This window comes from Vigna radiata, chromosome 6 (genome assembly GCF_000741045.1).
Source record: "Vigna radiata var. radiata cultivar VC1973A chromosome 6, Vradiata_ver6, whole genome shotgun sequence".
NCBI classification, from domain to species: domain Eukaryota; kingdom Viridiplantae; phylum Streptophyta; class Magnoliopsida; order Fabales; family Fabaceae; genus Vigna; species Vigna radiata.
Genome location: NC_028356.1, coordinates 30,046,273 through 30,061,621, shown reverse-complemented (window position 1 = coordinate 30,061,621; position 15,349 = coordinate 30,046,273). Strand labels below are relative to the sequence as shown.

Here is a 15,349-nt window from a genome sequence, read left to right as displayed (position 1 = left end):
GTGTCACACATTGAGCATCAATGTCCAGTTTTGTGATTTTTTTATCTTTGTTTATCTGAATTGGTTTTCGATGGTTGCTATTTATTTTCGTTGTAAATTGTGATGTTTTATGAATTATGTTATAACTCCATGTGTGAATGAAGTATGTTGTGAAAGGAAATTTCAAAGAGAAGTTTATGATAAGAGATTTAAGCAGTGTATATATGTATTGATATAGGGATTTCATATTGGGAGTTATCATAACACTCTAATAACCATCCAATCTCAAGTAGAGAAATGTGTGATATGTGGTGAAAGGAACAAGAGATCATAGTTTAAGGGTTTTACCTTGGCCTAAGATGGTTGACGAACTAACTTTGTGTGTGGTAACTTGGGTTGGTGAGTTGTTCCACCACCGCAAGTGCATAACTCGCCAGAGTCTGATGTCAATACATGTATCAAGATGTTCAAGTCTAGAGTTAATGTTTGTATGCTTATGATTTGTTTGATTTATTGTGTTTAATTGTCATTTTATAACTCATGTGTATGTTTCTTCCCTAAAATTAACTTACTCTTTTATCTTTGTTTGTATATCTGCTTTTATTTTTCTTATTTGTTATGATCACTTTAATAATGTGAGTAGATAAGAAAAATATATATTAAGTAGGTGCTAGTGTAAAGTAAGATTCTAGTTTTTAGTTTCTTTGTATATATTATCTTTTGAAAAGCTCTATTTTATATCATTGTAATATAATTAGGATATTATATATATACTTTTTATATTTATTTTATTATTTTTCTATCACCTAAATATTTAAAACTTTATAATTATTATTAATTTAAATTGTACTTACATTTTTAATCATAATAATTAATTTTAGTGATTTAAATGTATGTGAATATCAGTTAAAATTTAATTTAACTATGAATACGAATTTATTTATTACTAATAAACTTAATAGTCTATATAAATTATTAAAGTAATGATTTTTTAAAAGGTAATATAAATTATATTGTTAATAATATTAGATAATGTTTAAGTAAATATTAATTATTATTATTCATTATACTTTAACACATTTTTAATAAACTAAACAATTTAAATCAATATTTATAATTATTATTTAGAACTTTAATTTTGTTTTAATAATTTAAAAATATTTATAAAATATTATTATTAATTATATTTAATATATAAATATTTTTAATATCATCCTCATCCATAAATTTAAAACATTTTCAAATATTAAAAATAGTTTTATAATTTTTTACATGTTCTTTTTATATTATGAAAAATATATTATGTATCTGAAGTGACTGGGTCTACTTGAGGAAATAAATTTTTGAAAGTGTTAGTTAGGTTTATATTTTTATTTGGGTTTATTTTAGGAAAAAAGATTCCTTTTTCTTTTCCCTCCTTTGTAAAGAAACCCTATTTCATTGTTTCCCTCCCTGCACCGCTCTGTTTCAGCTTCCTCTGCCGTCAGTGCCACTCCTCGCTTTGAAGTTTCGCACATGGCTTCCACCACACCACATGACCAACCGCAATGGGAATTCTCCTGGTTTCTCTCTATCCAAACTTTTTCTACCAATTTTTTAATTAGCCACCATTATTTCATATTCCTTCTCTTCAACTTTTTCGTTATTTTTCTTCATGTGTGTTCAGAATTCAGAGCTGAATTGTGTTTCTTATTCATCATGTTTGTTAAAATTTTGAATTTGGGTTCCTATTGATGATATTTAGAATAATCCCTCTTCAGTTTAGAAAATACAAGAGCTATGTAGGAGGAACACTTACAAGAGAAGACAAAATGAAAAAAATAAATTAAAGTTAAAAGTAGCTTTTGCAGAAGTTAAAAACCGACTTTTTAAATTATTGATACGAGAGATCTTCAACCATATAGCTTATGTAAACGTTAGTTTTAGTTTATGAAAGTATTTTTTTTTTCTTTCTTACTTCTTAGAAAACCTTTTTTTTAATGCTTTGACGCTATGCCATTGCAAACATATGGCTGAAAAGCTTGATCTGATCAAGTGATAGGATAACTTAGTTTATATGTATACCTCTATTTCCGCCAGCAGGGTATTTAGACGCTATAGTAATAGAATAGAGTTTTGAATTGAAATTATAGAATTGTGTTTGCAGTGTTTATCTTCTTAGGTGACAAGTTCATTTAGAGGATGTGAAATTAGAAACTTTGATGTATCGCATGTTGGCAATGGTTCCCAGATCAGACGTTATATTGCTGCCCAAATATAATATATTTCCTGCATAAAAGAAATTTAGTCTAGATGACGTGTATGGATTAACTGTTATATCGTGTTTTATTGCATGTTTTTGCTTGAGGACATATATTGATTAATAGGAATTATATTATTGATTTAGTAAGAAGATAAAAGTTGGAGAGGACCTAGGAGAAGATTGTAGTAACAAGGAGCTATGTAGGAAAAAACACTTGAAATTCCTCTTGCATTCTAACTGTAAAAGTATGAGTGCATGATGAAACCAAGTTATTTGGATAGGTTTTTAGAGGAGAAATTTATGGCTGATTCATAATATTAGGAAAATAAAATATTTAAAAATTGGAAAGCGTTCCTGCCCCGCAAAACTTTAAATTCTCAACTAGCATATTGACAAAAATTTAATTCATTGTTGACAAAAGGTTTGTTAATATTAGACTTAAAACTTTTGAGTTTTTGTGCAGTCATGCCTGGACATTTTAGATTATAATATAATAATTGAATTCTTTTTTAATTGTTCAGGTGATTGGCATTTCGTAGTTTCTATTTTCGTAGCTGTTGCATTTAACTTCATTGTTTATCCTCCTAGTTCTTGGGCTACTAATGAAATTTTATTTAGGACTGTGGAAATGACCAGGAACAATAACCAGTGAGTTTTATTCAATTTCAGAGGGCACTGAGTCGAAATTCTAACATAAGGCAACCAGAGCACTAGGCTTCTGAGAGAAAACTACTGTCAGCAAATTGATTTTAGTTAATCAGGCATGTGAGGCACTCATCCGTATATATTACCTTCCGAACCAATCTATCTAGTCAGCATAAGAAGTTTCCGTTACTTATTTCCTTTGCTTGCCTTTTGGGGTGAATTACCCAAGTCATAATGCTTCCTTATGCTTTGCACTGCCTGAATCAAATAGTTGGTCCAAGTCCTGTTTAGGCCAGAACTTAGTAAGCCAGATAGAATCAAAATCTCAAGTTTATCATCTAATAAGTTAAGTATTTATTGTAAAATGTTCTGTTTTTAAGAATCATCTGGTCTAGTGAATATATGTACATTAATTGTGTATAAATTTCTCGAACTTAGTAAGTCAAATCCAATCAAAATATCAAGTTTATGAACTAACCAGTTAATTATTTATGATAAAATTTGTTGTTTTTAAGAATCACTTGATCTAGTGAATCTATGCACATTAATTGTGTAAATTTCTTGAACATAAAAGATTCACTGTACGAGAAAAACTTGCTTTGAAAATTCTGAGGTTTCCTTGTGTACTGAAATACTTACAAACGAGTCATTAACGGAATGACAATTACAGTGACATGGAAGTGGATTTTGGATCTGAAGAGCACGCTTACATTGTTTATGCTGCCTTAGCCGTTGATAAAGAGGTAATTGTCTGGAGACATGATCTATCCAATGTTTTACCAATTATGTTCAACTAATTTTTATATAGTTATGCACCTTTTGCAGTTGCAACCTGATAAAGTAAAACGAGGCATGACAGTGTCAGATGGAAAGCTGTCAGTGTGAGTATCCTCTTCAGCATCAATAGTTGAATGCTTTTGTAAATGAGTTTATGGTCAGTTTAGTAGACTTCATTTGCTGGTTAAAGGCAATTAGTGTTATTATGTTATTAAGAGTGAATTATATATAAAATACGTAGTTTTGGTAACTCAAGTGATGTTTATATTGCAATTAATTTTGTGCATGAAATGTTAGCTGTAGATACCTATCTATCTGCATCATGTTTGGGTTAATTGCTATTTTCTCATGAAGACATTTTGACATAACTACAATTTTAAAATATCATCAGCAATATGTAAATCGTTAATGTTGGTCTCTTTTACCTAAAAGGATTCATTTACTACTTTCATTAGTTAATTTAGCTTAAAGGGCATGCTGAATTTGTTCAGGCACTTTGAGGCAACAGAAGCCAGATTTCTTCGGGCATCATTTAGTGCTTTTGTAGATGTCCTGACGCTAGCTACAAAAACTATTGAACAATTTGGCCAAGAAATGAAGTTGTGACATCACATTATCTATTGAATGTTTGGCTGTTGAAGTGTACTATATAACTTCTACCGTCTAAATGTAATTGTATTTGTTTCTTTCACGTTGGAAAAGTGTTCACATTCAGTTTTGAATTTTTGTAGATGATATTTAATGGGTTTATTACATAATATGCTCAGTAACTCCAGTAATGTACTTCTATTTACTTCCAATTCCTGGATGATAGTTGGTGGCACAGATAAAAATTGTTCCCTAAAATTTAGAAATTTGCTGCTATAGTGCATACAGAATCATGGATTGCCAGAGGTCTCATCATGTGTAGATTGACTTATTTATTCGGATGTATTGTTCATTTACCAGTCTAAAACACTTTTACACAGTAATTTAATAACAATTAACTCTTGGTATGATTTCTAATATAAATAAATCATTCTTGGTGCTACTTTCATTTCCTAGATATTATTGTAAAAGTCAACAAACTTATTACAGTAGTTTGTCATTTTGTACTATTACTAATGCACATAATTTTATTTCAATCTTAATGCAAAATTTAATGATTTTAAAAAATATTTTCATTTCGGCTTCAAATATTTTACATACTGTTGTAATGGATCGGTTTGCTTTCTTATTTTTTTAATAAATAGACAGGTTTGTGTTTATCTTAAAGATAATTAGTTTTCTATTTTTCTAAATCAAACTTTGCTTGGTTTTTAAATGTGAATTTTCCAGGAGTTAATTATGTTAAAAATACTTATAATGATGGTTAATAAATCCGTGGGTGGACTCATATTTTAATATTAATTATAAATTTCAATTTAAATTATTTGGAAACAAAATTTCTGGTACATTTAAATAAATACATATATACATACATTTCAATTTTTATTATTAAATAATTATATCATTGTAAAAAAATTAAAATATTTTTAGTTTTAAACACATTCATTTTACAATAAAGTAACATTTTTCAAAAGTACTATATTAAAAAATAAAAAAAAATAATTATAACATTTCATTTTATTAACAGCCGAACAACTCAACTTGATATGCTACACAATTAACCTCAATAATATTATAAATAAATATAAAATAATAATATTCAAGTAATTGTTGTGAATAATATATTATCAATAGTTTTTATAACATGCTGTTTAAAAAAAAATCTATATTATGAATGTTATTCAGCTATCAAATTGGATCTGACTAATAATAGAACCTTTCGTTATTTTAGCACTTTTTTTTTTGTGATAATTTTTTTTTTGTGTGTGTGTTCAATTTGTTAACTGCATTGGATAAATCTCTAAATTACCAATCAAATTGGTTTCTAATAATTTGTGCATTTATTTTTTTCAGTTTTAATTTCAGTGAGTAGATATGTACAATGGAACAGGTGCCAAATGGGTACATTCAGAGTAACAAGTTCTTTCCGAACCCCAAAATTTCAACGATTTTACATTTACATGATCTTATCCAAAACCTAGTTTGAAATCAATTTTTTCTTTATTTTGTTGATGTTTTATCCTATATCAATTTCGTCAGATAATATTATTAAAATTAATTATCATATATCTAAATTATGGTTTATTTTAAAACATGAAACATTATCATAATTTTATTTTAAAAAATATTTCAAAAAATAAAATTGTTGGATTAGATAAAGCAGGGACAACTTTCTTGTCAATTTTTGTTTTCTCTTTTTTTTTTTTTTTTTTTTTTTTTTTTTTTTTTTTTTTTTTTTTTTTTTTTTTTTAATTCTTGTTGTTCATTATCCACTCATCATTCTATCTATTTCCTAAATAACTNTTTTTTTTTTTTTTTTTTTTTTTTTTTTTTTTTTTTTTTAATTCTTGTTGTTCATTATCCACTCATCATTCTATCTATTTCCTAAATAACTTGTTAAAACATGGATTCGTGCATATCTTGTATAAAGGAGTATGGAACATAATGTGTTTACACTCATTTATTCCTTACCTCTTTTATTAATATTATGATTATTAAACCTCTTTGTTTCAAACAGTGATGTATTTTTCTAACATTAGTATTTAATTATATAATAGTTATTATAGTTTTAATAAGATAAATCAATTGTTAACAAATTAGAATTTAATGTCATTCAAAACAATTATACAATTAAACTTTATATACAATTGGGTTAATCAAAACTACTTACAAAATTAAGTTAAAAAAATTAAATAGCATCATTTCTTCCATTAAGTACCAATTTTAGGGAAATTTCATTTTCTTCTGTTCACACTCACATGATGATCATAACAAAGAAACGAACACAACAACATACAATCTTAAGCACATGAAAAAGGGTAAAGTAGTTTACAATTAAAGTATGATACATAGAAACTCATCCAAACACTTTACATACAACAAACACATTATGCATGACACTAATATGAATAGACTGTCCGAACATAGAAGGAATGTCAAGCTATGACAAGTTGTGCACTTGTGTGGCTTCTACTACTTTGCAAAGCTATTGCCAATGAGTTTCACCCTATCACACTCAAAAGGTTAGTCTATTCCATACCTTGGATCATATTGGAAGCACCTAAGACTAAGATCTCTTGCTACTCTCACCACGTATACACATCATCTCTATATGAGAATGAATGATCATTGGAGTGTCAGGATAACTCCCGAGACTGAGGTTCATGCATTCAGACTAACTACATTTTGAAACTACACAAAGAATTCCACCTTGGAACTCAATTCACAACTTTGAAACCAAGCATATACCTCTTTAACTTTCACATTGCACATTAATGTTACTAACCTTTAATCATACTTAACAATGCATTAAACAACCAAACAAATAATTGGAAAACATTTAAACATGTCCAACAGTGCATCATAAATCAATTAAAAGGCAAACACAAAAGTACCCAAGTGGCGCTTAGGCACCAAAAGCTGGTGCTCAACACCTTAGCCTCTGTTTGCCTGGCCCTCAACGCTGGTGCCCAACGCCCACGAGACAGAAAGGTAGTGCCCAAGCACCGGAGGCCTGGCACAGTAGCTCAAAACTAAAAAACCAGACTTTGGACACTTCTTCCCCAACTTCTAAAGACACCTAGGACCCTTCAAACATTGAGAAAGCTTAGAAAGACCTACTGTAACTCAACTTGACCCCTTTTGATATGATCATAGATGGGGGTAACAATGAAGAGTTTTAAAGTGACCACAAGCATAAAAAAGAAATAGCATAGGTTTCTTAGGCGTGTATTTTTGCCTATTCTAGTTTCTATATCTTTTTTTTGTTGTAGAAAAGCTTATAAACTCTTTTTTTAAAGTGCAAGCAATGTCTTTCTCCTTTTGTTGCTTGTAGTGCAAATAAACATACAAAGTTTATAGCTTTTGAATTCTAGACTTGTTAGGAATCTTATAAACCCTTTAGGAATGAAATATTTAAGAGATTTAGGACCAATATACACTTGGGACGCTACGCATTCCAAGTCCCTCATCCCTTAAAACTTTCCACTTAATTCATCTTAAAGGTTATATAAGTAGCTTAGGGAATCTTATCTTGAGCAAATCAAGTGACAATCCAACCATTGACACTTATCTTGAAATCATTTTCAAGTGTCATATCTCTATACCTCTCTCAATACTCAATTTTGTCCAAATAATTAAATAAAATAATTAAAAAGAAAAATTAAAATAAAATAAAATAAAACAACAAAAGGCAAATTTCATATAAATTTTAATTTTAGGAAAATAAAAAGAAAATGTTCTTCAGTTTTACTATTTGTTTGTTTTTATTTTATTTTTTTTCTCCTCTTTGTTATTTTTTATTTATTTTAACGTTTCCCTTTTATTTGTTTCTTATGTAGCAAATTCAAAAAAGGATATTTTCTTAAATAATATATACGTAAGTGCGTTTTGCTGACCTTCTTTGAAAATAACAAAAAGGAAAGAAAAGAAAAAAACAAAAGCCCAAAGATGGGGAAAAGGGTGTCTCCAATTGAAGCATAAAAAAGGGGAAAAGACAGAAAAAAAAAAGCAGAGATTCGGTTCATTACAACCCAGCAGGGACAGTGAGTGAGGGGAGATCTCATTACCACGCCCTACGCCCTAGAGGGAACTTGACGATTATTCACCTCCAGAATCCATTTTCATTGCCACTCTCCTTGCACTTACAAGAGGAAAGTAAGTTCTCCTTCGCTTCATCGCTCACAAGTTATAAATGTTATTATAAATGTTAGATAGCTTTTCTGCTATTATATTGAATATATGGTTTCTTATTCACTCGTTCCAACAACATAAACAATTAGAAACCAGTGCCCTCTGTGAGCTGATATCCCTCATACACCCCATTATTATCATCAACCTTCTATTTGGGTTGAGCAGCCGTGGGCGTGAAGGTGTCAGTGGCGGCTGGCTTCATCGGTGACGGTGAGGGCGTGTCACAGGAATAGGGGTTTTTACCCTCTAACGCAGAAAGGAGAAGATGACCTTGACGCGGCGACCGGCGGCCGGATTCGCTCAAGCGGCGGCCGTTGTCGTTCACGAACAACCTCGCGCGCGAAGAAGAGAAGGAGGGAGAGATCGGAACGGTCGCCACCAACGACCTTGACGGTGATCAGCGACGCCAGCGCGGCCTTGGCTCGCGGATTGTGGTCGTCGGCTTCGTCGACGGCGGCAGTGTGCGTGAGTGGCGGAAGTGAGTCCTCTCTGGGGTTTCTCGGGGAAGACACTTTCGTCTCATTTGAGAGTGAAATGACAGAATGAGACGGGGGAGCAGAACCCCTAATTTTCTGCTTAGGAGTCTTGGACCAGGTTGTTGGGCTCCATTGTTTTTTTCTTTTTAAAATAAAAAACCCTATTCTCCTTTGCACACCCTTCACGCACCCCATTCCCTTTTACTCAGTTTGGACCTCGAGTCCCTTTCCCCTTTCCACCTCTGTTTCCCATCCTGGCACTCTGTATTTCCTTTTTTTTTTTCTTAGTTGGGCCTCGAGCCCATAGCAGCTTTGGTACTCTTTTTTTCTCTCTACATAGTCGTTATTTTTTTTGTTTTCACCTCTCCATTAACATTTTGTGCTTTTCTTTTTAATTTTTTTAATCTCTTTTTATGTCTTTCATTTGCCTTTTTTTTTCTTTATTTTATTTTTAGTTTTATTTTTCACTCTCTATTTATTTTATTTTATTCTATTTTTCTTTTATTCTTTTGAGTTTGTTTCATTTTAAATGTTTACAATTTTAGGAATATATATAATAACACATGAAAAACATATGAAAATTACAAAATAAAAAATACAAAAATATATTTTAAAGGTTAAACACATGTGTGATCGCTGTCGTCGTCTTGTGTTAAAAATCTTTTTTCTTCCTTTTAAAGAAAAATAAAAAAATATGTTTTAAAGGTTAAACACATGTGTGATCGTTCGAGTCTTGTGTTAAAAATGTTTTCTCTTTTAAAAATAATAAAAAAACTAACAAAAATAATGTTTTAAATGTTGAATACTCGTGTGACTGTTCGTGTCGGCTTAATATTCATTACTTTCTTTTTCTTAATCATGCCAAAAATACCAAAAATAATAAAATCATCAAAAACTAAAATAATCCATTTTTGAACAAACAATTTTTCAGCCAGAACTACGTGATCCTTGATTCTCTATCCAAAGTGAAGATATGTAGGAACAGAGCTAGTCCTTGTCAGATTTACTTCTCAAAAATCCAAATCTTTTTCAAACAAATTTTCTCAACCATTTCTCAAAAATTAAAAAAAATATCTTTTGTTTCTTTATAGCGTCATTTTTGGGGATAATTAAACATTTTGAAAATCACATCACATTTCCGCATTTAATTAAAGGTACTGCTTTAGGATAGGCGATGTAGGATGCTAATACCTTCCCTACACGTAACCGACTTTCGAACCTAAAATTTGTTTTTCGTAGACCATGTTCTAGGGTAGAAAACATGTTTATATCTGCTTGGGATATTTATGGTTTTTTTGTAGGTGAGGGTGTGGGTATGCATTACATTCTTTTTTTACACACACACTTTATGCATATCATGAGTGAGGCTCTATACCCGGATCTAAGTGTAACTTAGAAATAGAGGGGTTGTGTAGCGGTGCCACTTGGGACATACTTCCTGTTTGACTATCGTGAGAACCCTAGCAAGAGTTTGTTCTTTTCACTTGGGTCTCCGCACCTAGTTGATTACTCGATTGTTGTGAAGATGCTATGAAGTGGGCCATAGTTCTAGTGACCATTGACCTTTAGGTTCAGGGAACCATCCTGGTGAGATTGCATATATTTGACTTTGAATTTGAAGTAGTGAACCTTTATTAGGACACGAAGGGAGAAATATGTATTCTTGTAACCCTTCACACGGTTTGTTCTTTTTTGAAAATAATGACATTGCACGCATGTATTTTGTTAGTCATGTTGTTTTTAATTCGTTGTGTTACCATGCATCATGTTCATTCATCATTTGGTAACATACTGTTTTAGGGGAGATCACAGGTATTCACTTGATCTCATACAAGATGGAAGTTGATACAAGATATGGTACTACACAACATACCGATCCTGCCGTTTTAAGAAGGAAACCTCACCTAAGGACTCATGGGGGAAATCTAATAGGGTTGATAAACTTAGGTAGAAGACTCAAGACCATGAAGAGAGAAACCTTCAAGAAGAAGTATGAAAATTTGTTGAGTCTAATGGAAGTAGAAGTACAGTTGCCTGCTATCACGACCTTTGCTTAGTATTATGATTCTCCGCTAAGATGCTTCACCTATCAAGACTTCCAGTTGATGCTGACTATAGAAGAGTTTGAGCACATCCTGGGTTTACCACTAGAGGGTACCACATCGTATCAACACTTAGAGCATCATGCCTCTATCTCTACCATCGTCGCCATAATGAAATTACAGTCCAAAGAACTGGAAGACAGGTTGGTAACGAGGAATCAAATGCGTGGACTGAGGCAAGGATATCTGGAACAATACTTGCAACATTTGGCTGATAAAGAAGAGTGAAAGACTTTCATGGACGTGCTAGCTCTCACCGTGTATGACATTGTTTTATTTCTAAGATAGAAGACTTTGTGGACTATACCGCAATAGATGTCTTCGTGGTGAGAAAGATGAGGTCAGAGAATCCTGTGACGGGAGTCTTGTTTATGGGACCATGAGTTTCTGTCACGAAAGGAAGGGGAAGAAAATCCTTTGTTGTTTGTCGGCACTGTATGCTTGGATGACTGCGCGTGTGTTTAATGGGGTAGTTAATGTCAGGTGTCCATCATCGGAAGATATGTCCCACTAAGGACTTAAAGGCAAAGGAGGGAATGAGTGAGTCCAATTTTTTGCTCATTTGAATGGAGGAAAAGGAAAATGGCGTCTTCCTTGGCTTGGGATTAAACCCTCTATCCATCATTGTGGCAACTTTAGCAATGTACCTCTCATAGGTGCTCGATATTGTATCAGTTACAACCCTATTTTGATTCAAAGACAATTCAAGCATCTCATGAAAGAGGCACCTTCGTCGGACTATCTCACAACATTTTTCATCTACTATGAAGATGTACATTTCACTGAAGTGCTGAGGAAAGTTAGAAGTGCTTAAGAAAGTGTTGTGCGAGCAGAAAAAGATTTGAGGATTGGAGTGGTGGGCGACAAAGTTAGTTATCAAACATGGATCCTAGAAAGAGTAAAGGAAGTCAAACTGTCTTTCAAGCCAATCAGTGATCAGTCGGTTAGTGAAGGACCACCGCAAGACTTAGAGAGTGAAGAAGTGAAGCAGTTGAAAACGGAGATGGAAAAACTAAGAGAGAGGAATGCTAGATTGGAAAAAGAATTACAAAGTGCGCGCAATAATTTAGTAGATATGAGGAATGACAAAGAGGAGAAGTCACGGGCCTATGAAGAACTTATTAGAAGCCAGAAGGCCGAAAGGGATTACACATTTCGATTGTAGCAAGATCTTGTAGCCGCAAGCAAAGAGCTAGCCATGAGAGTGAAGGAGAAGAGTGCGGAGTTGGAAGAGGGAAAACAGTGAAAACAACTCTACGAAGAGGCCAAAAGAGATAACTGAGAAGCCCTAAAGAGACTAAGAGGAGCACAAATTCAAGTAGAAGAAGTGAGACATCAGATGAAGGAAATGACCATGTCGTTTGAGGTAGATTTGAACTATGAGCGTTGAAAGCTAGCAGAGGTGGAAGAAGGGCATCAGGCCATGTTAAAACATATAAAGGATTATACTGAGGAGCAAGAGGAGCGATGAAGGTCGACAAAATTTGAAGAAAGGTATTAGGCCTTTGTGAAGTGAATGGAAGATCACATCGCGGAGCAAGAAATTGTTGTGAAGCATTAGAAGGAAAGTTTCTCCCAATTGGCAACTTTGACAAATGGACCAATTGAAGACATCCCCAAGATGGTGTTGGATGCTGAAGTACGTACTCACTTTTGTAGCGCGCCAGAAGAGATAAAACGTTCTATTAATCATTGTAAATGGTTGGTAGGCAAAATGAAATCCTTCATTGCTCGAGCCCGGGAGTGATGTATAAATGAGATCCTTATATTTTGTTCCTTAGTTCAATGTATTGAACTAAATTTTCTTTAAATGAAAGATGTGAGATGTTTATTTGGTATCGACTGTTAATTTCCATCAGTAATGTTCACAACATTCCTACAGGACTCGAGCCAATTCAAGAGTCACGGAAAGCTGGGAGGAGTCACAAGAATCCATCAATGATGATGTTAGCCAGTTGAAAGACCAGGTCAGCTAGATCTTGGGTTCCCTTAAATCCCTAAAGACCACTGGAGAGTCTTCGTCTACACGAGTTGGGGGGAATGCCCATTTTTATCCCCCGATGTTCAATGCCGTAAGTCAATCAATTCCTTTTCTGATGTATGGTTTACCCCTAGGCTACACTCCTCCCATAGGAGAGTACTCAAAAGCAGAGCATGCTTTATTCTCCTTTCCCACAACTGTTAATGTACCGTTAATTGACACTCAGCGACCTGTCTCAATTTCGGCTCCCATGGTGAGTACAAGGATGAACGAGACAAACACAGTTGAAGGGATGCGAGTAACTGTAATGCCACACATGGTTACTGGAGAAGACTCTTCAGCGAAGGCCATACCACACGCTGCTCTACATGGGGTAATTAGTAACGTCGATGGAGCTAAGAGTAGGCTGAAGAGTCTAGAGGAGAGATTGATGGAAATTACTGATGGAAATTAACACAAGTCGGTACCAAACAAACATCCCACATCTTTCATTTAAAGAAAATCCAGTTCAATACATTGTCCTAAGGAACGAAATACAAGGATCTCATTTATACATCACTCCCGAGCTCGAGCAATGAAGGATTTCATTTTGCCCACCAACCATTTACAATGATTAATAGAACGTTCTATCTCTTCTGGCGGGCTACAAAAGTGAGTACTTACTTCGGCGTCCAACACCATCTTGGGGATGTCTTCAAATTCTCCATTTGCCAAAGCTGCCAATTGGGAGAAACTTTCCTTCTAATGCTTCACAACAATTTCTTGCTCCGCGATGTGATCTTCCATTCGCTTCACCAAGGCCTGATGCCTTTCTTCAAATTCTGTCGACCTCCATCGCTCCTCTTGCTCCTCAATATAATCCTCCATCTGTTTTAACATGGCCCGATGCCATTCTTCCGCCTCTGCTAGCTTTCAGCGCTCATGGTTCAAATCACCCTCAAAGGACGTAGCAATTTCTTTCATCTGATGCCCCACTTCTTGTACTTGAATTTGCGCTCCTCTTAGTTTCTTCAGGGTTTCTCGCTTATCTCTTTTGGCCTTTTCGTAGAGGTGTTTCCTCTGTTTTCTCTCTTCCAATGTCGCATTCCTCTCCTTCACTCTCATGGTTAGCTCTTTGCTTGCAGTTGCAAGATTTTGCTTCAATCGGAATGTATAATCCTTTTCGGCCTTCTGGCTTCTAATAAGTTCTTCATAGGTCTGTGACTTCTCCTCTTTGTCATTCCTCATATCCACGAAATCGTTGCGCGCACTTTGCAATTCTTTTTCCAATCTAACATTTCTCTTTCTCAGGTTTTCCATCTCCGCTTTCAACTGTTTTACCTCTTCACTCTATAAGTTTTGCAATGGTCCTTCATTAGTCGATTGATCACTGATTGGCTTGAAAGACAGTTTGACTTCCTTTACTCTTTCTAGGATCCATGTTTGATAACTAAGTTTGCCGTCCACCATTCAAATCCTCAAATCCTTTTCTGCTCACACAACACTTTCCCAAGCACTTCTAACTTTCCTCAGCACTCCAGTGAAATGTTCATCTTCATAGTAGATGAAAAATGTTGTGAGATAGTCCGACGAAGGTGCCTCTTTCATGAGATGCTTGAATTGCCTTTGAATCAAAATAGGGTTGTAACTGATACAATATCGGACACCTATGAGAGGTACATTGGGAAAGCTGTCACAATGATGGATAAAGGGTTTAATCCCAAGCCAAGGAAGACACCATTTTCCTCCATTCAAACCAGCAAAGAATTGGGCTCACTCATTTCCTCCTTTTGCTTTAAGTCCATAGTGCGATAGATTTTCTGATGGGCACCTGACATTAACTACCCCTTTAAACACACGCGCAATCATCCAAGCATACAGTGTCGACAAACAACAAAGGATTTTCTTCCTCTTCCTTTCGTAACAGAAACTCATGGTCCCGTAAACATCAGCAAGGACTGCTGTCATAGGAATCTCCGACCTCATCTTTCTCGCCACGAAAACATTTATTGCGGTATAGTCCACAAAGTCTTCTATCTTGGAGAATAAAACAACGCCATACACGGTGAAAGCTAACACGTCCATGAAAGTCTTTCACTCTTCCTTATCAACCAGATGCTGCAAGTACTGTTCCAGATATCCTTGCGTTAGTCCACGCATTTGATTCCTTGTTACTAGGGCTAAGCAAAAATAACTGATTTGTACTATACTGCAGTTAACTGTACTATATTATACTAAAAATAACTGAACCACTTTTACTAACAGTTCAGTATACTATTTTATGGTTCAGTTTTTAAAAACTGAACTTATAACAGTTACAGTTCAGTTAACTGTGAGAACTGTATCTACTCTTATATCTTCTCTAGTTTCAGTTCAATTGTTTCGTCTT

General features: G+C 33.9%; 1 protein-coding gene and 1 long non-coding RNA gene across 3 annotated transcripts; both read left to right on the top strand.

Annotated features, from left to right (window-relative positions):
- The first annotated feature begins 1,385 nt into the window (after nt 1–1,385).
- Nucleotides 1,386–4,541, top strand: LOC106764148. Of its 2 annotated transcripts, XM_022782423.1 has the most exons (5): nt 1,411–1,541; nt 2,891–2,982; nt 3,537–3,609; nt 3,692–3,747; nt 4,135–4,541. In XM_022782423.1, exons 3-5 carry the CDS (start codon nt 3,541–3,543, stop codon nt 4,247–4,249), a joined length of 240 nt encoding a protein of 79 aa, XP_022638144.1. In that variant the 5' UTR covers nt 1,411–1,541; nt 2,891–2,982; nt 3,537–3,540; the 3' UTR covers nt 4,250–4,541. The 2 variants fall into 2 exon arrangements, with proteins under 2 accessions (XP_014503866.1, XP_022638144.1); XM_014648380.2 differs by lacking the exon at nt 2,891–2,982 and having other exon boundaries at nt 1,386–1,541.
- A 3,632-nt stretch (nt 4,542–8,173) lies between these two features.
- LOC111241883 lies at nt 8,174–9,255 on the top strand. The gene is made up of 2 exons (XR_002668269.1): nt 8,174–8,386; nt 8,512–9,255. It is a non-coding gene; the product is annotated as an uncharacterized LOC111241883 (long non-coding RNA).
- The last annotated feature ends 6,094 nt before the right edge of the window (nt 9,256–15,349 follow it).